The sequence below is a fragment of the Lepidochelys kempii genome, chromosome 7 (genome assembly GCF_965140285.1).
Source record: "Lepidochelys kempii isolate rLepKem1 chromosome 7, rLepKem1.hap1, whole genome shotgun sequence".
NCBI lineage: Eukaryota > Metazoa > Chordata > Testudines > Cheloniidae > Lepidochelys > Lepidochelys kempii.
The window spans coordinates 88,385,819-88,401,078 of record NC_136386.1 but is presented as its reverse complement, the minus strand read 5'-3'; the positions used below and the strand labels follow the sequence as shown (position 1 = coordinate 88,401,078).

At 37.8% G+C, this 15,260-nt stretch overlaps 1 protein-coding gene across 6 annotated transcripts in view; it reads right to left on the bottom strand.

Annotated features, from left to right (window-relative positions):
- Nucleotides 1-15,260, bottom strand: part of PCDH15 (protocadherin related 15) — a 1,335,873-nt gene that overhangs the window by 291,863 nt on the left and 1,028,750 nt on the right. For all 6 annotated transcript variants that reach the window (XM_073353680.2, XM_073353679.2, XM_073353690.2 and 3 more), the window contains one exon: nt 13,869-14,018. In XM_073353680.2, coding sequence (XP_073209781.1) covers nt 13,869-14,018 — 150 coding nt within the window. The remainder of the gene's footprint in view (nt 1-13,868; nt 14,019-15,260) is intronic.

The window sequence follows — 15,260 nt, the reverse complement described above, 5'->3', positions numbered from 1 at the left end:
AGGACCAATCAGGAATGGGGTCCCATTGTGCTAGGCACTGTACAAAGAGTGGCAGACAGTCCCTGTTCCAAAAAGTTTACAATCTAATAGACAAGACAGACACAGGGTGGGGGAAAGGGATATAGCACACAAGCAGAGTGAATAATGTAATGGCAGCAAACCTCACATTAGTTCCATGGTTTTGGGAGGTGAGGGGTTGAGGAGGGACGTGTAGTTAGGAATGGATCAGTTCAATAAAGTGAAGGGAGAAGGGACACTGAACAAAAGAGAGGTGGGGGGAACAGGGCTGGGGGAAGACTAAGAGGGGCAAGCATGGAGTTAAGCTGAGGAGGTGAAGAGACCGTGAGGGAGGGGAAAGGGGAGAGGTGGAGCAAACAGTCAATCAGCACAGTGCAGACAAACTTCAGTAAAACTGTAGGAAGTTCTCTGAAAGTCTCATGTCTCTTTGGCTGCCAGCCACAGAACATGTCCATCAGCTCACCTTCCTGAGTGAAAAGCGATGAAATGAAAGTGACAAAAAACCAATTTCACATCTTGATCCCCTGTTGCTCATGTTTGGTGTTGGGCAGCAGAAGGTATGAAGCATAATAGGCATCAGTTTGTACAGGAAAAGAACAGCAGGAGATATGGAAAACTGTAAGAACCCACACTAAGCAGCTCTTACTTAAAGTTCCTCTAAAGTTCCTCTGACTTTACTTCCTCTAAAGATTCCTGCTGGCCCATCTGCCTTCCTGCTTTCTTGCTCCCACAGCCCCTAATGCAGCCACAGAGTCAGCAAACATGGAGACAGGTTCAGGTAACTGTCTGGGAGCCAGAAATCCTCTTCTTTGCCCCTGCAACACTCAGTAGGCTGGCAGAAGCATATATGGAGGTGGCCTCTTGCCAGCCTGTCACTCAAATCCTCTCCTGGATTAGAATATAATGTAACCTATTAATCAACATATTATTACGCTGCCAGCCCTGGTCATGCCACTGCAGTTCAGAGAATATTATTTACAACCTTAGCGCTATCTGCTCCCAAGGCCCCTGGTGAAAGGGAGACAAGAAAAAGGAAAACACACACAGTATCAAACACACACAGTATCCTGCCACTAGAGCAAGCAGGGAGAGTACAACCAAAGATGTAGCGTGCATGATAATTACATTTACATATGATTCTAAGCTACAGGGAGTGAATAAAACACTAAGGGATGTAGCTTTCTTTCAGAATATTGATAGAGTACACAAATAGGCTCAGTGGAATATCAATTGTAATGTGCAGACAGAGGCACTTAGTCAAAACCAATACCCAAGTTCAGTATAGTATACATGCACTGAATTAGTTAATATGATAAGAGGAAATTATCTGGATGTATTGGTAGATCCGACATTCAAATTATGGATTCAGCATGCAGCAGGTGACAGAGGCTGTTACTGCTGTTGCACACGATGCTCTTTGTAGAATCAACCCTTTCTCAAGAAGCAACAATGGATTAAATAAGATAGTTATAATTAACTGTACCCTAGGTAAGATGCGCTGACTCTGAAATTAAAGTGCATTATTGTCTTCACATACAGTATAGCAATATAAGGTGCATTTCTAAGTGAACAAAGGTATGTTAAAGTTTTTTTTAAAATTAAAGTTCTATCATATTCAGCTCATTTAAAGTTTATTTTGAACTATCTTTGTGATACATACTTCATTCGAACAGACAAAGCTCTCCACAGCTTTTTTGAGAGGTAGCATGGTATCATACTCAGGTTGAATGTTTGAAATGTTTTTTAATAATGAAACCCTTCAATTGTTTTCAAGATAGTGAGCAACTCATGTTAGAAAGTCATTAAACAAATCAAAGTGTCACACACTGTCCTTGGAACACACTTCTCTAATTCTGTGCTTTCTTGCCAAATTCTGCACAGGACATCCTATAAACTGTGTAGTTTCATAACTGCTCTACATTCCATATGATGGTGCCTTTGGTGTTTCAACATAATACCCTGTGATGCTTAGATAAAGACAACACATCAAACTGCATCACATAAAATCCACTTTTTATACTCCCTTAGGGTTTGCAGAAGCACCTCCAGTGAAAAAGCACGGATGTGTCAGAGTTTTTTACATCTTAAACATCTCTCGAACTGCATATTCCTGTAATCAAATATTCTACATTTACCCTATGCAATTGCTCATACTCATTAGCCTTCCAAAGAAAACTTACTATAAAAACTTGATGGCATAGTCAAAGTGTTACAATACCCTTCCGCACTGAACACCAACAATAAAAACACACACAAAAAAAAGGAAAAAAAAAATCCAAGGTCCTAAGTATTTAACTTCAGCAGTTGAGGCAGGACCAGTTTTTACTGTGACAGCATGAAAAGAGAAATCAGTTAAATATATAGATTAGTAAGGTTAATTAAATTTACAAAAAAGAGGCTTTGAAAATTTAAGTAATCTGAATAAAACTTTTAGGGCAAAAAGATATCTGAAAAGTAGAACTGAAGTCCAAGAACTGCTATCATAGTTTATAATTTTGGAAATTCAAATGACAGGTGATAGGGCTTCATAATTAACATGATTTGGGAAATATTTTAAAGTCAAAATATGTAGAAAAAGTAACAGACTAAATAGGATTTATTCTGCTTCCTCAAAATGTCTCTTGCATACAGTAACAGTAATTTTATTACCTTCAAAATGTAAGATTAATAATTTTAATAATAAAAATGACATGTATTCTGCAGCTACTCAACCCAGCAAGAGCTAGTTTGGTAACAGGCAAACGAAAAACTATAATAAGAAACATTATTAACATCACATCTTATAAAGCCATATACTTGATGAGTATAAAAACTCTGATCAATCTCAATCACTTTAAACTTAAAGGGAGGAACTGGACTATTCCATTTGACCCAGGTCCCTTTAGAAGTGACAGTTTCAGGGAACCAGTTATGAAGCTAATAAACATATGATCATCAACACTTCTATTGGTCCCGCATCTGTCATGAACTAACTTTCAGTCAAGTTGGTCTGAATCCCAAATGCCATACATGATTAGATCCTGCTGACCTAAATTGAATTGTACAGATATTATCTGCCAAACTGGTTTGTCTCCCAACATCCATATTTGGAATGATTGTTCCAGTCAAACAAGTCTGATTCTTCAAAGTCATATTTAATTAGTACAAATTTATTTTAGCATTATGGGTAATTTTATGAAAATTAGCATGTAAACAGTACAGCTGAGTCATTTGGAGCAATATGCCACTGAGGACTGCCATGACTGGGCTGTCAAAGCTCAGACAGCAACTATGCACATTTTTCATCTTTTCTTGGGCTCCCCATGTAATTTAGCAATTGCTTCTGCAAGAAAAAAGTGCATATAATCCATTATATACTCCATCAAGTTATTGATTTGGACTAATCAAATGTAATACTAATTAGAGCAGAACAAACTACAATTAAAGCCCTGGTCTTAGACACACAATTTCACATAACCCCTTTCCATTCCAACCAATCACTTTGAACCTTAGCTCAAGTTTACATACTACTGCATTTCTTGATGTATGCAGAGAAACCTGATTTTACAAAGGTTTCAAAGAGTATGCAATACATTTTAAAATCAAAGTGTCATAAAAATTAATTTTGACTTTAATAAAAATTCAGACCTGGGACCAGATATGAATTTTATTTAATGTGGACATTCATATATTCAGGGTTTATCTGTACTTGAAATAAAACATTTGAAATGTGCTTTGGGGACCAAATTTTCTCTTACCTTATATCTAGCTTCTGATTCTCTCAATTGTTTGCATTTAACAGCTTATCTACCTTGTGCTTAGAAACTATTCTGCAGGAATGCCACACACAGGTGTCTGTAAACAAGTACAGGCAGAAAACTCTAGGTGCATTTTTACAGGATATTTTATGGAAATTTAGCTGCAAATGCTCACAAGATTCATTGCAAGATGTAAGTTTAAGAAATCAACAGGAACAAAGACATGGCACATTGCAAATACAAAAATGTATAATTTACAATACAGGATATGAAAATTTGGTCTTTAAAAAAGATTCTTAACAAATTGTCAGTACTTAGTGTGCACTGGATTGCAAAATCCTACTTTACATATTGTCTGAGATATGTGTGCTAAATGAAAAAATGATGATTGTTTAGAAGATAGGGAGTTAAATCTCAAGCATGTCACATTTTAGGGCAGGTCTACACTACAGCAGGGATCGATGCATTGAGATCGATCCACCAGCGGTTGATTTAGCGGGTCTAGTAAAGACCTGCCAAATCAACTGCAGATCGCTCTCCAGTCAACCCCTGTATTCTACCCCGACGAAAAGAGTAAGGTAAGTCGACAGGAGATTTTCTCCCGTTGACCCCCCGGGGTGTAGACCCTGCGGTAACTTGACCTAAAGTACGTCGCCTCCAGCTATGTTATTCACATAGCTGGAGTTGCGTAGCGTAGGTTGACTTACCACGGTAGTGTAGACATAGCCTAAGATGATGACAAGACAATTCATGAAGAGATATAAAAGAGTTAATTTTATTAATTTTGTAAATAAAATTAGCTGTCAGAACTAATAATACTCTTTATGACCATTTAAACTGCAAGCAAGAGACCTGCAATGCAGATGTTTCCACATGCAGATCTATTAATGTGCTACCATTCCTGATCTTCAGCAACATGTCTGGCCACCATGACCATGCATGGCAAGGAGTATGGTGTTTTTGTGCCACATGACAAGCAGGAGCTAGGACTGGACCTCTAAAAACATTTTTAATTCTCACCTGAAGCAGGATTATTTAATGTCTCCAGAGGTGAACAACTAATGCACTAATCCAGTGGTTCTCAATCTTTCCAGACTACTGTACCCCTTTCAGGAGTCTGATTCATCTTGCATACCCCCAAGTTTCACCTCACTTAAAAACTACTTGCTTACAAAATCAGACATAAAAATACAGAAGTGTCAAAGCACACTATTACTGAAAAACTGTTTGCTGTCTCATTTTATCATATTCTTATAAAGCAATTGGAATATAAATATTGTACTTACATTTCAGTGTATAGAGAAGTATAAACAATTCATTGTCTGTATGGACTTTTAGTTTGTACTAACTTCGCTAGTGCTTTTTATGTAACCTGTTCCAAAACTAGGCAAATATCTAGATGAGCTGATGTACCTCCTGCAAGACCTCTGAGTACCCCCAGAGGTACATGTATCCCTGGTTGAGAACCAGTGCATTAATCCACTCCCCTACTTATCCTCCTTTTCTTTTTACCCATAGACATATTTAACTGTTATTATGACAATGTACTGTAAAGTCTTCTGAACATGGACATATCAGAATGATACAGTCCTCTAATAAAAAATAGGGAGAAATTAACATAAACAGAAAAAATAAAATTGGTTACTTTTGTTTCATACATTTAAAATACAGTTTCAGACAAGAAAAGCAGAGCATACTTTTCAAGGGTAGCTCAGGAGTTATTCTGTAAACAGAATAAAAATACAATACAAAAATACAATAAAGATCCCTTTTGTGGCTTTCAAAGGCCAAAAAAGTTTTTGGCCCCCGAAGGCAAATTTATACAGAGATCTAGCATTTTTGTTCCTCAGCTCTGTCATTTTCTTGGTTACTGTTCTCTGTTCCTTGCTGATTTCTTTCCTGTACATTTGCTTCATTTTATTTCCAATATATGTTATATATAAAAATAAAGATATGTCTAATTAAATAATGACATGGTGTGAATCATTTACATTATCTTTTAAAGTATAATTTTATCACAGAACTACACACTCCATTTATTAATATGCAACTCATTTAATCATCTGAGTTATGATAGACAAACATTACTAATAGCAATGGTAATGATGGCAGATAGAACAGAAAAACCTACAAGAAAATTAACCCCGCCCACCAAAGTTAACCAGTATACATTTAGGCTATTTTGTGAAGTTAAGTCAAAATAATAATCATGCTTCATTTTTAACTACCCACATAGTTATCAGTATTAAAATCAAAACAATAGATTTATTTAATTGCTAATTTCTCAGCTGTGGAATGTTGTACAGTTCCTAGAAAACCAGACATAATGGTCTGATAAAAATAAATTCTCAAGACGGACAGGACATTAAATCTATCTCATACAGCACAAATAATTATTAAAAAAAATACCAAAATGACAACTATTCAAAATACCCGACCCTCAACTGGAAGAGAATAGCATCAATCCTACAAAACAGTTTTAAGATTACAACTCTTAGGACAGACATCCGAAATAAAAGAAATTCTGACTTGGGAGTAAGGCAAACACTACCACACCCATCTCTATTGAAGAGATAGTTCTTAATTCTTTGTTTTGAATGCTCTTCCCCTCTTCCTATCTGCAGGCAGATGGGAACCGGATTTATGAAAGTGGCAAGTTCCTCCGCTGCAGTACTCTCTTCTTTTCTAGCAATTCTGTAGAAGCTATGCTGTAGGGGATCCACAAAGCCAGACAGGTCAGGTTACAGTGCAGGAGCCAAATTACTCCCTCCACCAAGCCCACTGAGAAAGCCAGCAGACGTCTCTATAACCAGAGACTATTCATTTCCAGTGAGTTGCCCCTCCAATTGAATTAAGGGATATGGAGCAGGGGGCATCAGAGCTGGTTCAGAGGTATAGGGTTTCTGTGAGGATGACCCTGTGGCTCTTGTGGATCCCCAGAAATCCATCTAGTTCTTGAGCATGCATCATGGCTTCTTCCACAGGGGTATGGAAAACCCACTGCTTCCTCCCCTTCCACCTCCCACAGAAGTAAATCTATGAGTTTAACTTGTAATGAATGTATTCTCTCCGATGCAGTTACCCTTCAGTAGGGCAGAACAGTGCTCTGCATTTTTTTAAGGATTCAAGGGGGGGTAGCAAATATGAAATTCATTAAATTAACTACCCACATACTTATCAGTATTAAAATCAAAATGATTTCCCAACAAAATAGCAAATTCACAAGTAGAAATGTGCTTTCAAGTACTTTTAATTTCAGTCTATGGTATTTACAAATACAAAAAAAATCTCATTTTTTTTTGTGCAGAAACCTCAGTTTCTCTTTATTTTTTGGATATTCAATGTTCCATATCCCAGGCTTTGGTGAACTTACACTTGGTGCAGCTTGAGCTACTATAAAACTGCACTGGCAGAACCAGTCCTATAGGGACTCTTCCACTGACAGAGATATGGCAGAGCTGTAGGTGTCCCATGTAGTGTCTGGCATGGGAGGAAGTAGGGGAGAAAGCAGAATTTCCCTGTGCTGGGAATCCTCACCACCCTAGGGAAGTGGCAAGTTACACATTTAGGGCTGGTCTAAGATCCCTTTGGCACAAAGCTGACCTTAGCAAGGGCCACAAATGCAGCCCAGATTTTACTTATTTGTTTAATCATAGTACAACAACACTCTTTTGGCTTTCAAACTTTAAAAGCAAACTAGTCATTTTATGAAAACAAACTAATACATTGGAGAAGGAATTAGCATTTTTGTAGAAGGACTAAGTGTTTTATAAATTAATCCTTTTATTAATTATTTCTCTAATGCAATCGAATTAGGGAACATAGACATCCTTTGCTTATGTGTAAATTACTATCCAATTACACAGACTCAGTGAGGTCAGTGCTGCCTTTTCAGACCTACTTTCTCTGACTGGAGTAAGTGGTTTCACTGACTAAACAAATTCAACCTGGGTCATTTTCCTTTTGAATCATAGCTGAGCATCATCTCAAAGGAGATAAGTGTCTTAAAATATTCTAAAGCAATTAGGAGGTGGTGCTATAGAATGAAATGCTTTGTCACATGTACATGCAAATAAGTACAAACAGTTTAATTATGTACATACAGATGAGTATACAGGGTAATTATTTCATTCAAAATCAAAGTTCAGAACCAATTATGATGGGATCAGAGACTGGAAATCAGAAGTGATGCAAGGCCTGGAGCTGCAATAAACCAGACAGCTATATGGTTGCCCAGACAACTTTCTGGGGCACCCTTTAGGGTTAAATAGTAAGGATGGGGCAATCAGAGGCAGCAGGGTGCTGTTGCTCTGGCCCCTTTGGGTGGTACTTCCCATGACACCTAACCTCCACAGTTCTCCTTGGAGGTGACTCTGCATAACCTCCCAGTGATGATATAGGAATGTCAGATAGCTGTCCTAGGAACTGCAGACCTGGGTTCTAGTCCTTCAGGTCCTTATAATAATTAACTCTGTAAAAGCAAGTTTATCTTATAGTATGGGAGTTTCATATCATATATAAATTATGGGAGCTTTTTGTTTCCCCAAGAACTCCCAAGATGACCCTCTTGTACTATAAGAACATACTTCTGAGGTCACATTCCAATGCATATAATAAAAAAAAACACCGATAATACGCACAAAGCTTTTTCACACAATTACTTAACTTTCATCAAATTTAATAAATAATACAAGAAAATAATTGTATACACTAATTTTTATCCTTCTATTGCATTCATAAATACACCTATAGTTTACATTAAACAAAAGTAGATTTCACTTTTATGATACCTAAATCTTGTGTTTTACTTTAGTGATGAAAAGAAGGTACCAAAGAGCATGTAACTGACACTTTAATCCAGTTTTGAATTGCCACATTTAAATAAGAAAGTTAGACTAGGATTTTTCAAAAGATCCTAAAGAAGACAGGTGCCTAAATCCCACTGAAATTCAAAGGAGGTTGCATGCCTAACACCATTTGGTTCCTTTGAAATTCCCAGTTTGCAACTTTATATTTACATACAGATGACAGAGCTAAACAAGCATTAAACAATCTATTGCTTCGGGGAAAATATCAAGAAAAATATTAAGCAAGGAAAATAACCCTGAAAGATATGTCAATGCATGGAAATATAGCTGTAAAGTTATTTTCTAAACCCAAAATAAAACTTGTGATAGAGTAATGAAAATAAATCACTTTGGTTGATTTTTTAAAAAATATCATTTCAAACACCCTTCCTGCTCTTGTTTTTCATCACCGGCAGAAAATAGAAAGAGCAAGACCACACAGGGAAGACCACTTTCCCACACAGCCTTGTTTTTACTTATTGTTTTCAAAGAAAAGGAATAGTACTGTCTGTCTTTCACAGTGACAATGTATTAGCATGTTTTAAGAAGCTTTGTTTCCTTACCTTATAAAGTATAACATTTTATCTTTTGACATAGATATGGTACAAATTAGAAAATTGCAGAATTAGTTACGGCCAGTGTGACATCATCTGATAAACTATAACTATATAGATCATTGTTGCAATCACTATTATATATTTGCAACAAATCTTGTATAAAATGTGGCATGAAAGATATCTATAAAAAGTTTATGATTGGCTGGTTATGATTATGCTATCGGTATGCACATATCATTTTTGTATTTCAAGTTATGAATATTGGCTCTATACTTGGATTTTAAATGTTTGCTCCTGGAGTAACGCCCATGAAATAGTTAGCCAGCCCATCTTGGAGGGACTATTCAAACTGAGTGGCCCATCAAAAGTACACTTAAGTCATAATAGCCGATGGGAGACACCCATCTACACTGAGTGGACTGTCCTATAAACTTTCTGTCTGGAATATAGGTAATGGCTTCCTGCAGTGACTGAGTGAAATTGGGCTTGAACGTGTGACTTGCCAATGTGACTCCAAACACTATCTGGTCACCTGTGCCATGGGTTTCCCTCCACATGGCAGAGGATATAAATGGTCCTGGAAACCCCTCCATTTTGCCTCTATCCTGCTCTAGCCTCTATTGTGCCCAAACCTCTGGATTATGGACTATACTAATGGAAGCATTCTAACCAAGGGACTGAGGTCCTTCCAATGATTTGGAAGCAGCCAGCGACTTGATTTAAACCAGCAATTTATTCCATCATTACAACAAGCCTAAACCAAGAACTTTGCCATTACTGTATGTATTTGAGTCTCTTTCTTTCTTTCTTTCTATAAATAAACCTTTTGATTTTAGATACTAAAGGATTGGCATCAGCATGATTTCTGGGTAGGATCTGAGTTATATATTGACCTGGGTGTGTGGGTGGTCCTTTGGTATCATTGTAAAGAACCACTCACCTTTAAATCCAGTGCTTTTGGTGGTAATAGGATTGGGATGCCCACGGAAACTGCTTTAATGACTTCTTGTTAGCTAGTATGGTGAAACAGAAGTTTACTTTTGTTGCTGGTTTGATATATCCAATGGGGATTAGCCACCAGTTTTGGGGTTTATCTGCCTTATATCTCAGCAGTTCGACCTGAATTTGGCATCCTCAGTTGTGACCCACTGAGGCACGGTTACAGCCAGTTCTCTGAATTTCAGGGGATTTTATCCCAGTGGATCCCTTGCAGGATTTTTAACATCTTCCTAATGTGCCAGTATCTAGATTACAAAACTGAGACAGAGAATGACCTGCCAAATTTCCAAAGTTTAGCTTTATATTCCATGGTTAGGTACGAGGTATATCCCTATACACATCAGCGCTGGTCTTTCAAAAAATTACGTTGTGTTTTATCATACCTGTTAGGATATTCAGGACTGTCTGTAAAGGCCTATACTCAAAGAATGTAGGTGTATTCTTATCACTTAGCTAGTTCTAGAGGTATAAAAGAGAGAATCAAAATCACTGTCTGACTGTATAAGGCCTTTTCTCACTGTGACAGTCTGAGGCCCTGTTCTTAGGCTAAGGCCTTTGGCTCAGCAGCAGAGGCAGCCATAAACTGGGAAGCGAACGGTCACATCCTCACATTCCAAACTAGGCACATTGAAATAAGGTGCTATTGGGCTGTTAGAAATACAATCCTGTCCTATCACCTCCAGAGAAAGGGAAGTGCCTAGAAAATGTAAAAGGAAACTTAGTTTGATAGCGTCCTATCTGGCAAGAACTCACTTATCAATAGCTGGGATGTGAAATCCTCATTTCTGTGTTGTTTTGTCATTATAGTTCCCACTTTGCTAAATCTCTGTCTGGTTCTGTGATTGTTTCTGTCTGCTGTATAATTAATTTTGCTGGGTGTAAACTAATTAAGGTGGTGGGATACAATTGGTAACAATATGTTAATATTGGTTAGTTAAAGTTCAGTAAAATGATTGATTAAGGTATAGCTAAGCAGAACTCAAGTTTTACTATATAGTCTGCAGTCAATCAGGAAGTGAGTGGGTGTGCGGGGGGGGGAATGGGAACAGGGAATGGGGGTGGGGAAATTGGAATCATGTTTTGCTAAGGGGAGGAAATGGGAACAGGGACACAAGTAAGGCTCTGTGGTGTCAGAGCTGGGAAGGGGGACACTAAGGAAGGAAACTGGAATCCTGCTTGCTGGAAGTTCACCCCAATAAACATTGAATTGTTTGCACCTTTGGACTTCGGGTATTGTTGCTCTCTGTTCATGCGAGAAGGACCAGGGAAGTAAGCGGGTGAAGGAATAAGCCCCTAACAATACCAATACATACATGTTTCTTATTAAAGTGATCTGTAATTTGTACTAAGTTTGCAAGATATTTAGGACAAATGTCCCTTTTGTAGTGCACAGATTACTTGGGTTACAGTGCAGGGCAACTGCACCTGTATGTCCATTCAGTGGCCCAGGAAAGGCACCACTCCTTGGAGAATGCAGTTTGAACTACTATATGCATACCTTTCCAGAAGGATTGCTTCAAAGGGTTGTTAAGAAAGATAGTACATTAGCATTCCCCCCTCCGTACTAGAGAAGATACACACAATGCCACAATAGTACATACATAGCTGCATTTTTAATACAATATACCGCCAAAGGCATTAACCCTAATTCAATAAGGTTTAACTTAATTCAATAAAGTTCAGTCAAGATATTGCAGGAAATCATCAGTCTCACAGCTTATACATACAGTGAGCAAAATAGCAAAACTGAACTCTGCAATGTGGCTTTGACAAGAATTTTGCAGGCACCACAGTATACTCCCGTTTTTCTGAAACCCTGTTATCCAAACCTCTGCATTATCCAAATGCCTTCCTTGTCTCCCAGCACAGGATACAGCCCCTCTGTAGCATGTATTGCATGCTGGGAGACAAGGAAAGGATTCAGATAATGTGGAAGTTCAGATAATTGAGCAGGGACTCCAGGCCAAGACTGAGAGGAGGATGAGCCCCTAGCCACAGGGAAGCCACCCTGCTGCTGAATGGCTCCTGCCATCTCTATTATCCAAACAAAATCTGTGCCCCGCATGTTATTTGGATAATCGGAAGTATACTGTATTTGGTTGTGCTGATTCTCTCATTCTTACAAACCCCATAAAGGAGCAGAGAAAAAGGGCAGCAGAAGAAAGAGCACAGCATAAGTTTAAACAGCTGTGTTGCACTGGTGCAATGCATCTACATTAGGGGTTTACATTGGTACACATTTCCCTAATGTAGACAATCCTTAAGTTCCATTCAGTTGAATTTGTACAAACTCATTAAAGGCAATGAGACTGGAAAAAAGTCACTGACAGCATAATTGAAAACAAAAGTGCTTGTGGATGGGTGTTGAACACTGAAGGTGAAATCCTTGACTCATTTGTCCTGTAGAACCGTTATTGTGAACATGAAACAACTAAGCTTGATTCTAAGATCCTAGAGTAAGTTTGCAGAACTTGCTTTGAAAAAAAAATCTAGAACTTTAACCGAGCATATTTGATACAGAAATCATTGAGGTTGACAATTAACATGGAAATCCACAGTGTCACTTTTCACTTTCCAGTCACTTTCCAGACCAGACCTGCTCTTTAAGCCTCACAGAACCTTGTGAAGTAGATATTTTACAGATGGGAAAACTAATGCAGAGCGAGGCCAGATGACTTTCCCATGTATATATAGCAAGTCAATGCAGATCAAGGAATACATTCTGAGAGACTTGACATCTACTCCATTTCTTAAACCACATTCCCTCCCTCATGAATTCAACTACCAATTATATTTACTAAAAAGGTTTTTTTTACCACCCTCTCCATTCCCCTTGCCTATTGATCTTTACTAAGCACCTTTTTGTCTTGTTGTGATCAATTTAAACTGCAAGTATTTAGGGGCAAAGACCATGGATAAATTTTGGCCCCACTGTCATCAGCTGGAGTTTTGCCATTGATTTCAATAAGGCCAGGATTTCACTCAATGTTTTACTCACTATTTAACGTGCTTTATACAAATGTTAAACAATAAACAATACTTTCTCCTCTTTTCTTCTACTATAAACAACATTTCTCAGGTGTAACAGTGCACTACAATGCGAATAATACAGTCATTGGCATGGACTGAAAAATGAATGACCATTGTACATCTGACTCTCATTAAAAGGCAAGTTAGAAATATTTCTGGATAATTCATAATAATGTGCCTATCCACATACAGGTTTTATTTGGGACTATATGTGGAGTTGTCAACATGCAGGAGAATAATTGCTTTTGTGACAGTTCACATCTCATCAGAAGCTGGAAAGTTTAGGAGAATATCTATTTGTGCAAGATTTCTAACTCCAAAATTTTGATTAAGTGGCAGATAAGCAGCTGAATTTTTGGCATATTATTCAAAACATACTAAGCTACGAAGTTTTTGAGGTTCACAATTGTTAATTTTTTAATGACATATATCATTATTTAAATGGGGGAAGACACATACACTTCATTTCTGCCTCTCTCTCCATGCATCTGAAGAAGTGGGGCTTTTACCCACAAAAGCTTATGCTCAAATAAATCTGTTAGTCTTTAAGGTGCCACCATACTCCTTGTTGTTTTCATTTCTACCTGTTTTCAGTATACGTACAATTAATATTAACTTCAAAACTGCATATTGCTAGCAAAGAATTGTTCAACACAGCTAGATAAAAGGCATGAGGTTACCTGTATAATGTTTTCCCCAGGCCTCATGTCTGTATAAATCTTGACATTGTATGATATGTTGGAGAAGGTTGGCGAGTTATCATTTGCATCAATCACCAGGATATTGACTATAACTGCGGTACTCTCCTGTACACCATCAGAAGCTGTCATCTTCAAAGGAAAAAAGAATACAGAAAAGCACTTTAATGGGGTAGAATTAAGACAAATGCAACTAAGAATAAAATGAACTCTTGCAAGTAAAATCCATTTGTCTTTTTATGTTCAATCTGGCATGTTTTGGCACCTACCAGAAAAATCTGTATACTTATCTTACTAGACTACCCATATGATGATACCATGGGAATTCAGCTGAAAAGAAGCAATAATGTACTGAATAATGAAACAGAAAAGAGAGTGTAAATATATGCAGTACAATGCCAGAGGACCTGCAATGTGAGACCTCTATTAATCCAGCATTTTCAAATAATCTCACTTTAGCCCAAACCTGCAACAAGCTCAGTACCATTATCTCCCACTGAGATCAATGGGGTTTGAAGGAATTCAGCACCTTCCAAGAGGCACTTGGGATCTTGCAGGATTGGGTTATACATACACACTAACTTTCATTGAATCTCCCATACATGTATGCTTTCTCAATGTCAGCAAGAGCACAGGGAGGTGGCAGAGAGTAGTGGGAAAAATCCTACTTTCAGCCCATTTCCTCCTTCCCCCCAGAACAAGTACATCTCAGGCAATGGGACATTGCCTTTTCACATTACCCTGGTACTGTTTTTTATCTTGACCTGGATGAACCATCCTCTGGTAGTGAGAGGTTAGTTCAGTCTCAGCGTCTATTCAATACTTTGCCTCTCTCCTGACAATGGCCCCAAACTGTATGAAATAATCCTAAATAAGATGGTGGTGATTATTATAATTTCCTATTTGTATTACTATTGTGCCATGAGGCCCTGAGACTGGTCTACATTGTGCTACGCACAGTGCACCTACAAGTTAGACCAGTGGCTGTCAACCTTTCCAGACTACTGTACCCCTTTCAGGAGTCTGATTTGTCCCACATACTCCCAAGTTTACCTCACTTAAAAAACACTTGCTTACAAAATCAGACCTAAAAATACAAAAGCGTCAGAGCACACTGTTACTGCAAAATTGGTTACTTTCTCATTTTTACCATATAATTATAAAATAACTCAATTGGAATACAAATACTATACTTACATTTCAATGGATAGTATATAAAGCAGTATAAACAAGTCATTGTCTGTATGAAATTTTTGTTTGTACTGACTTTGCTAGTGCTTTTTTATGTAGCCTGCTGTAAAACTATGCAAATATCTAAATGAGTTGATGTATTCCCTGGCAAACCTCTGTGTACCCGCAAGGGAATGCATACCC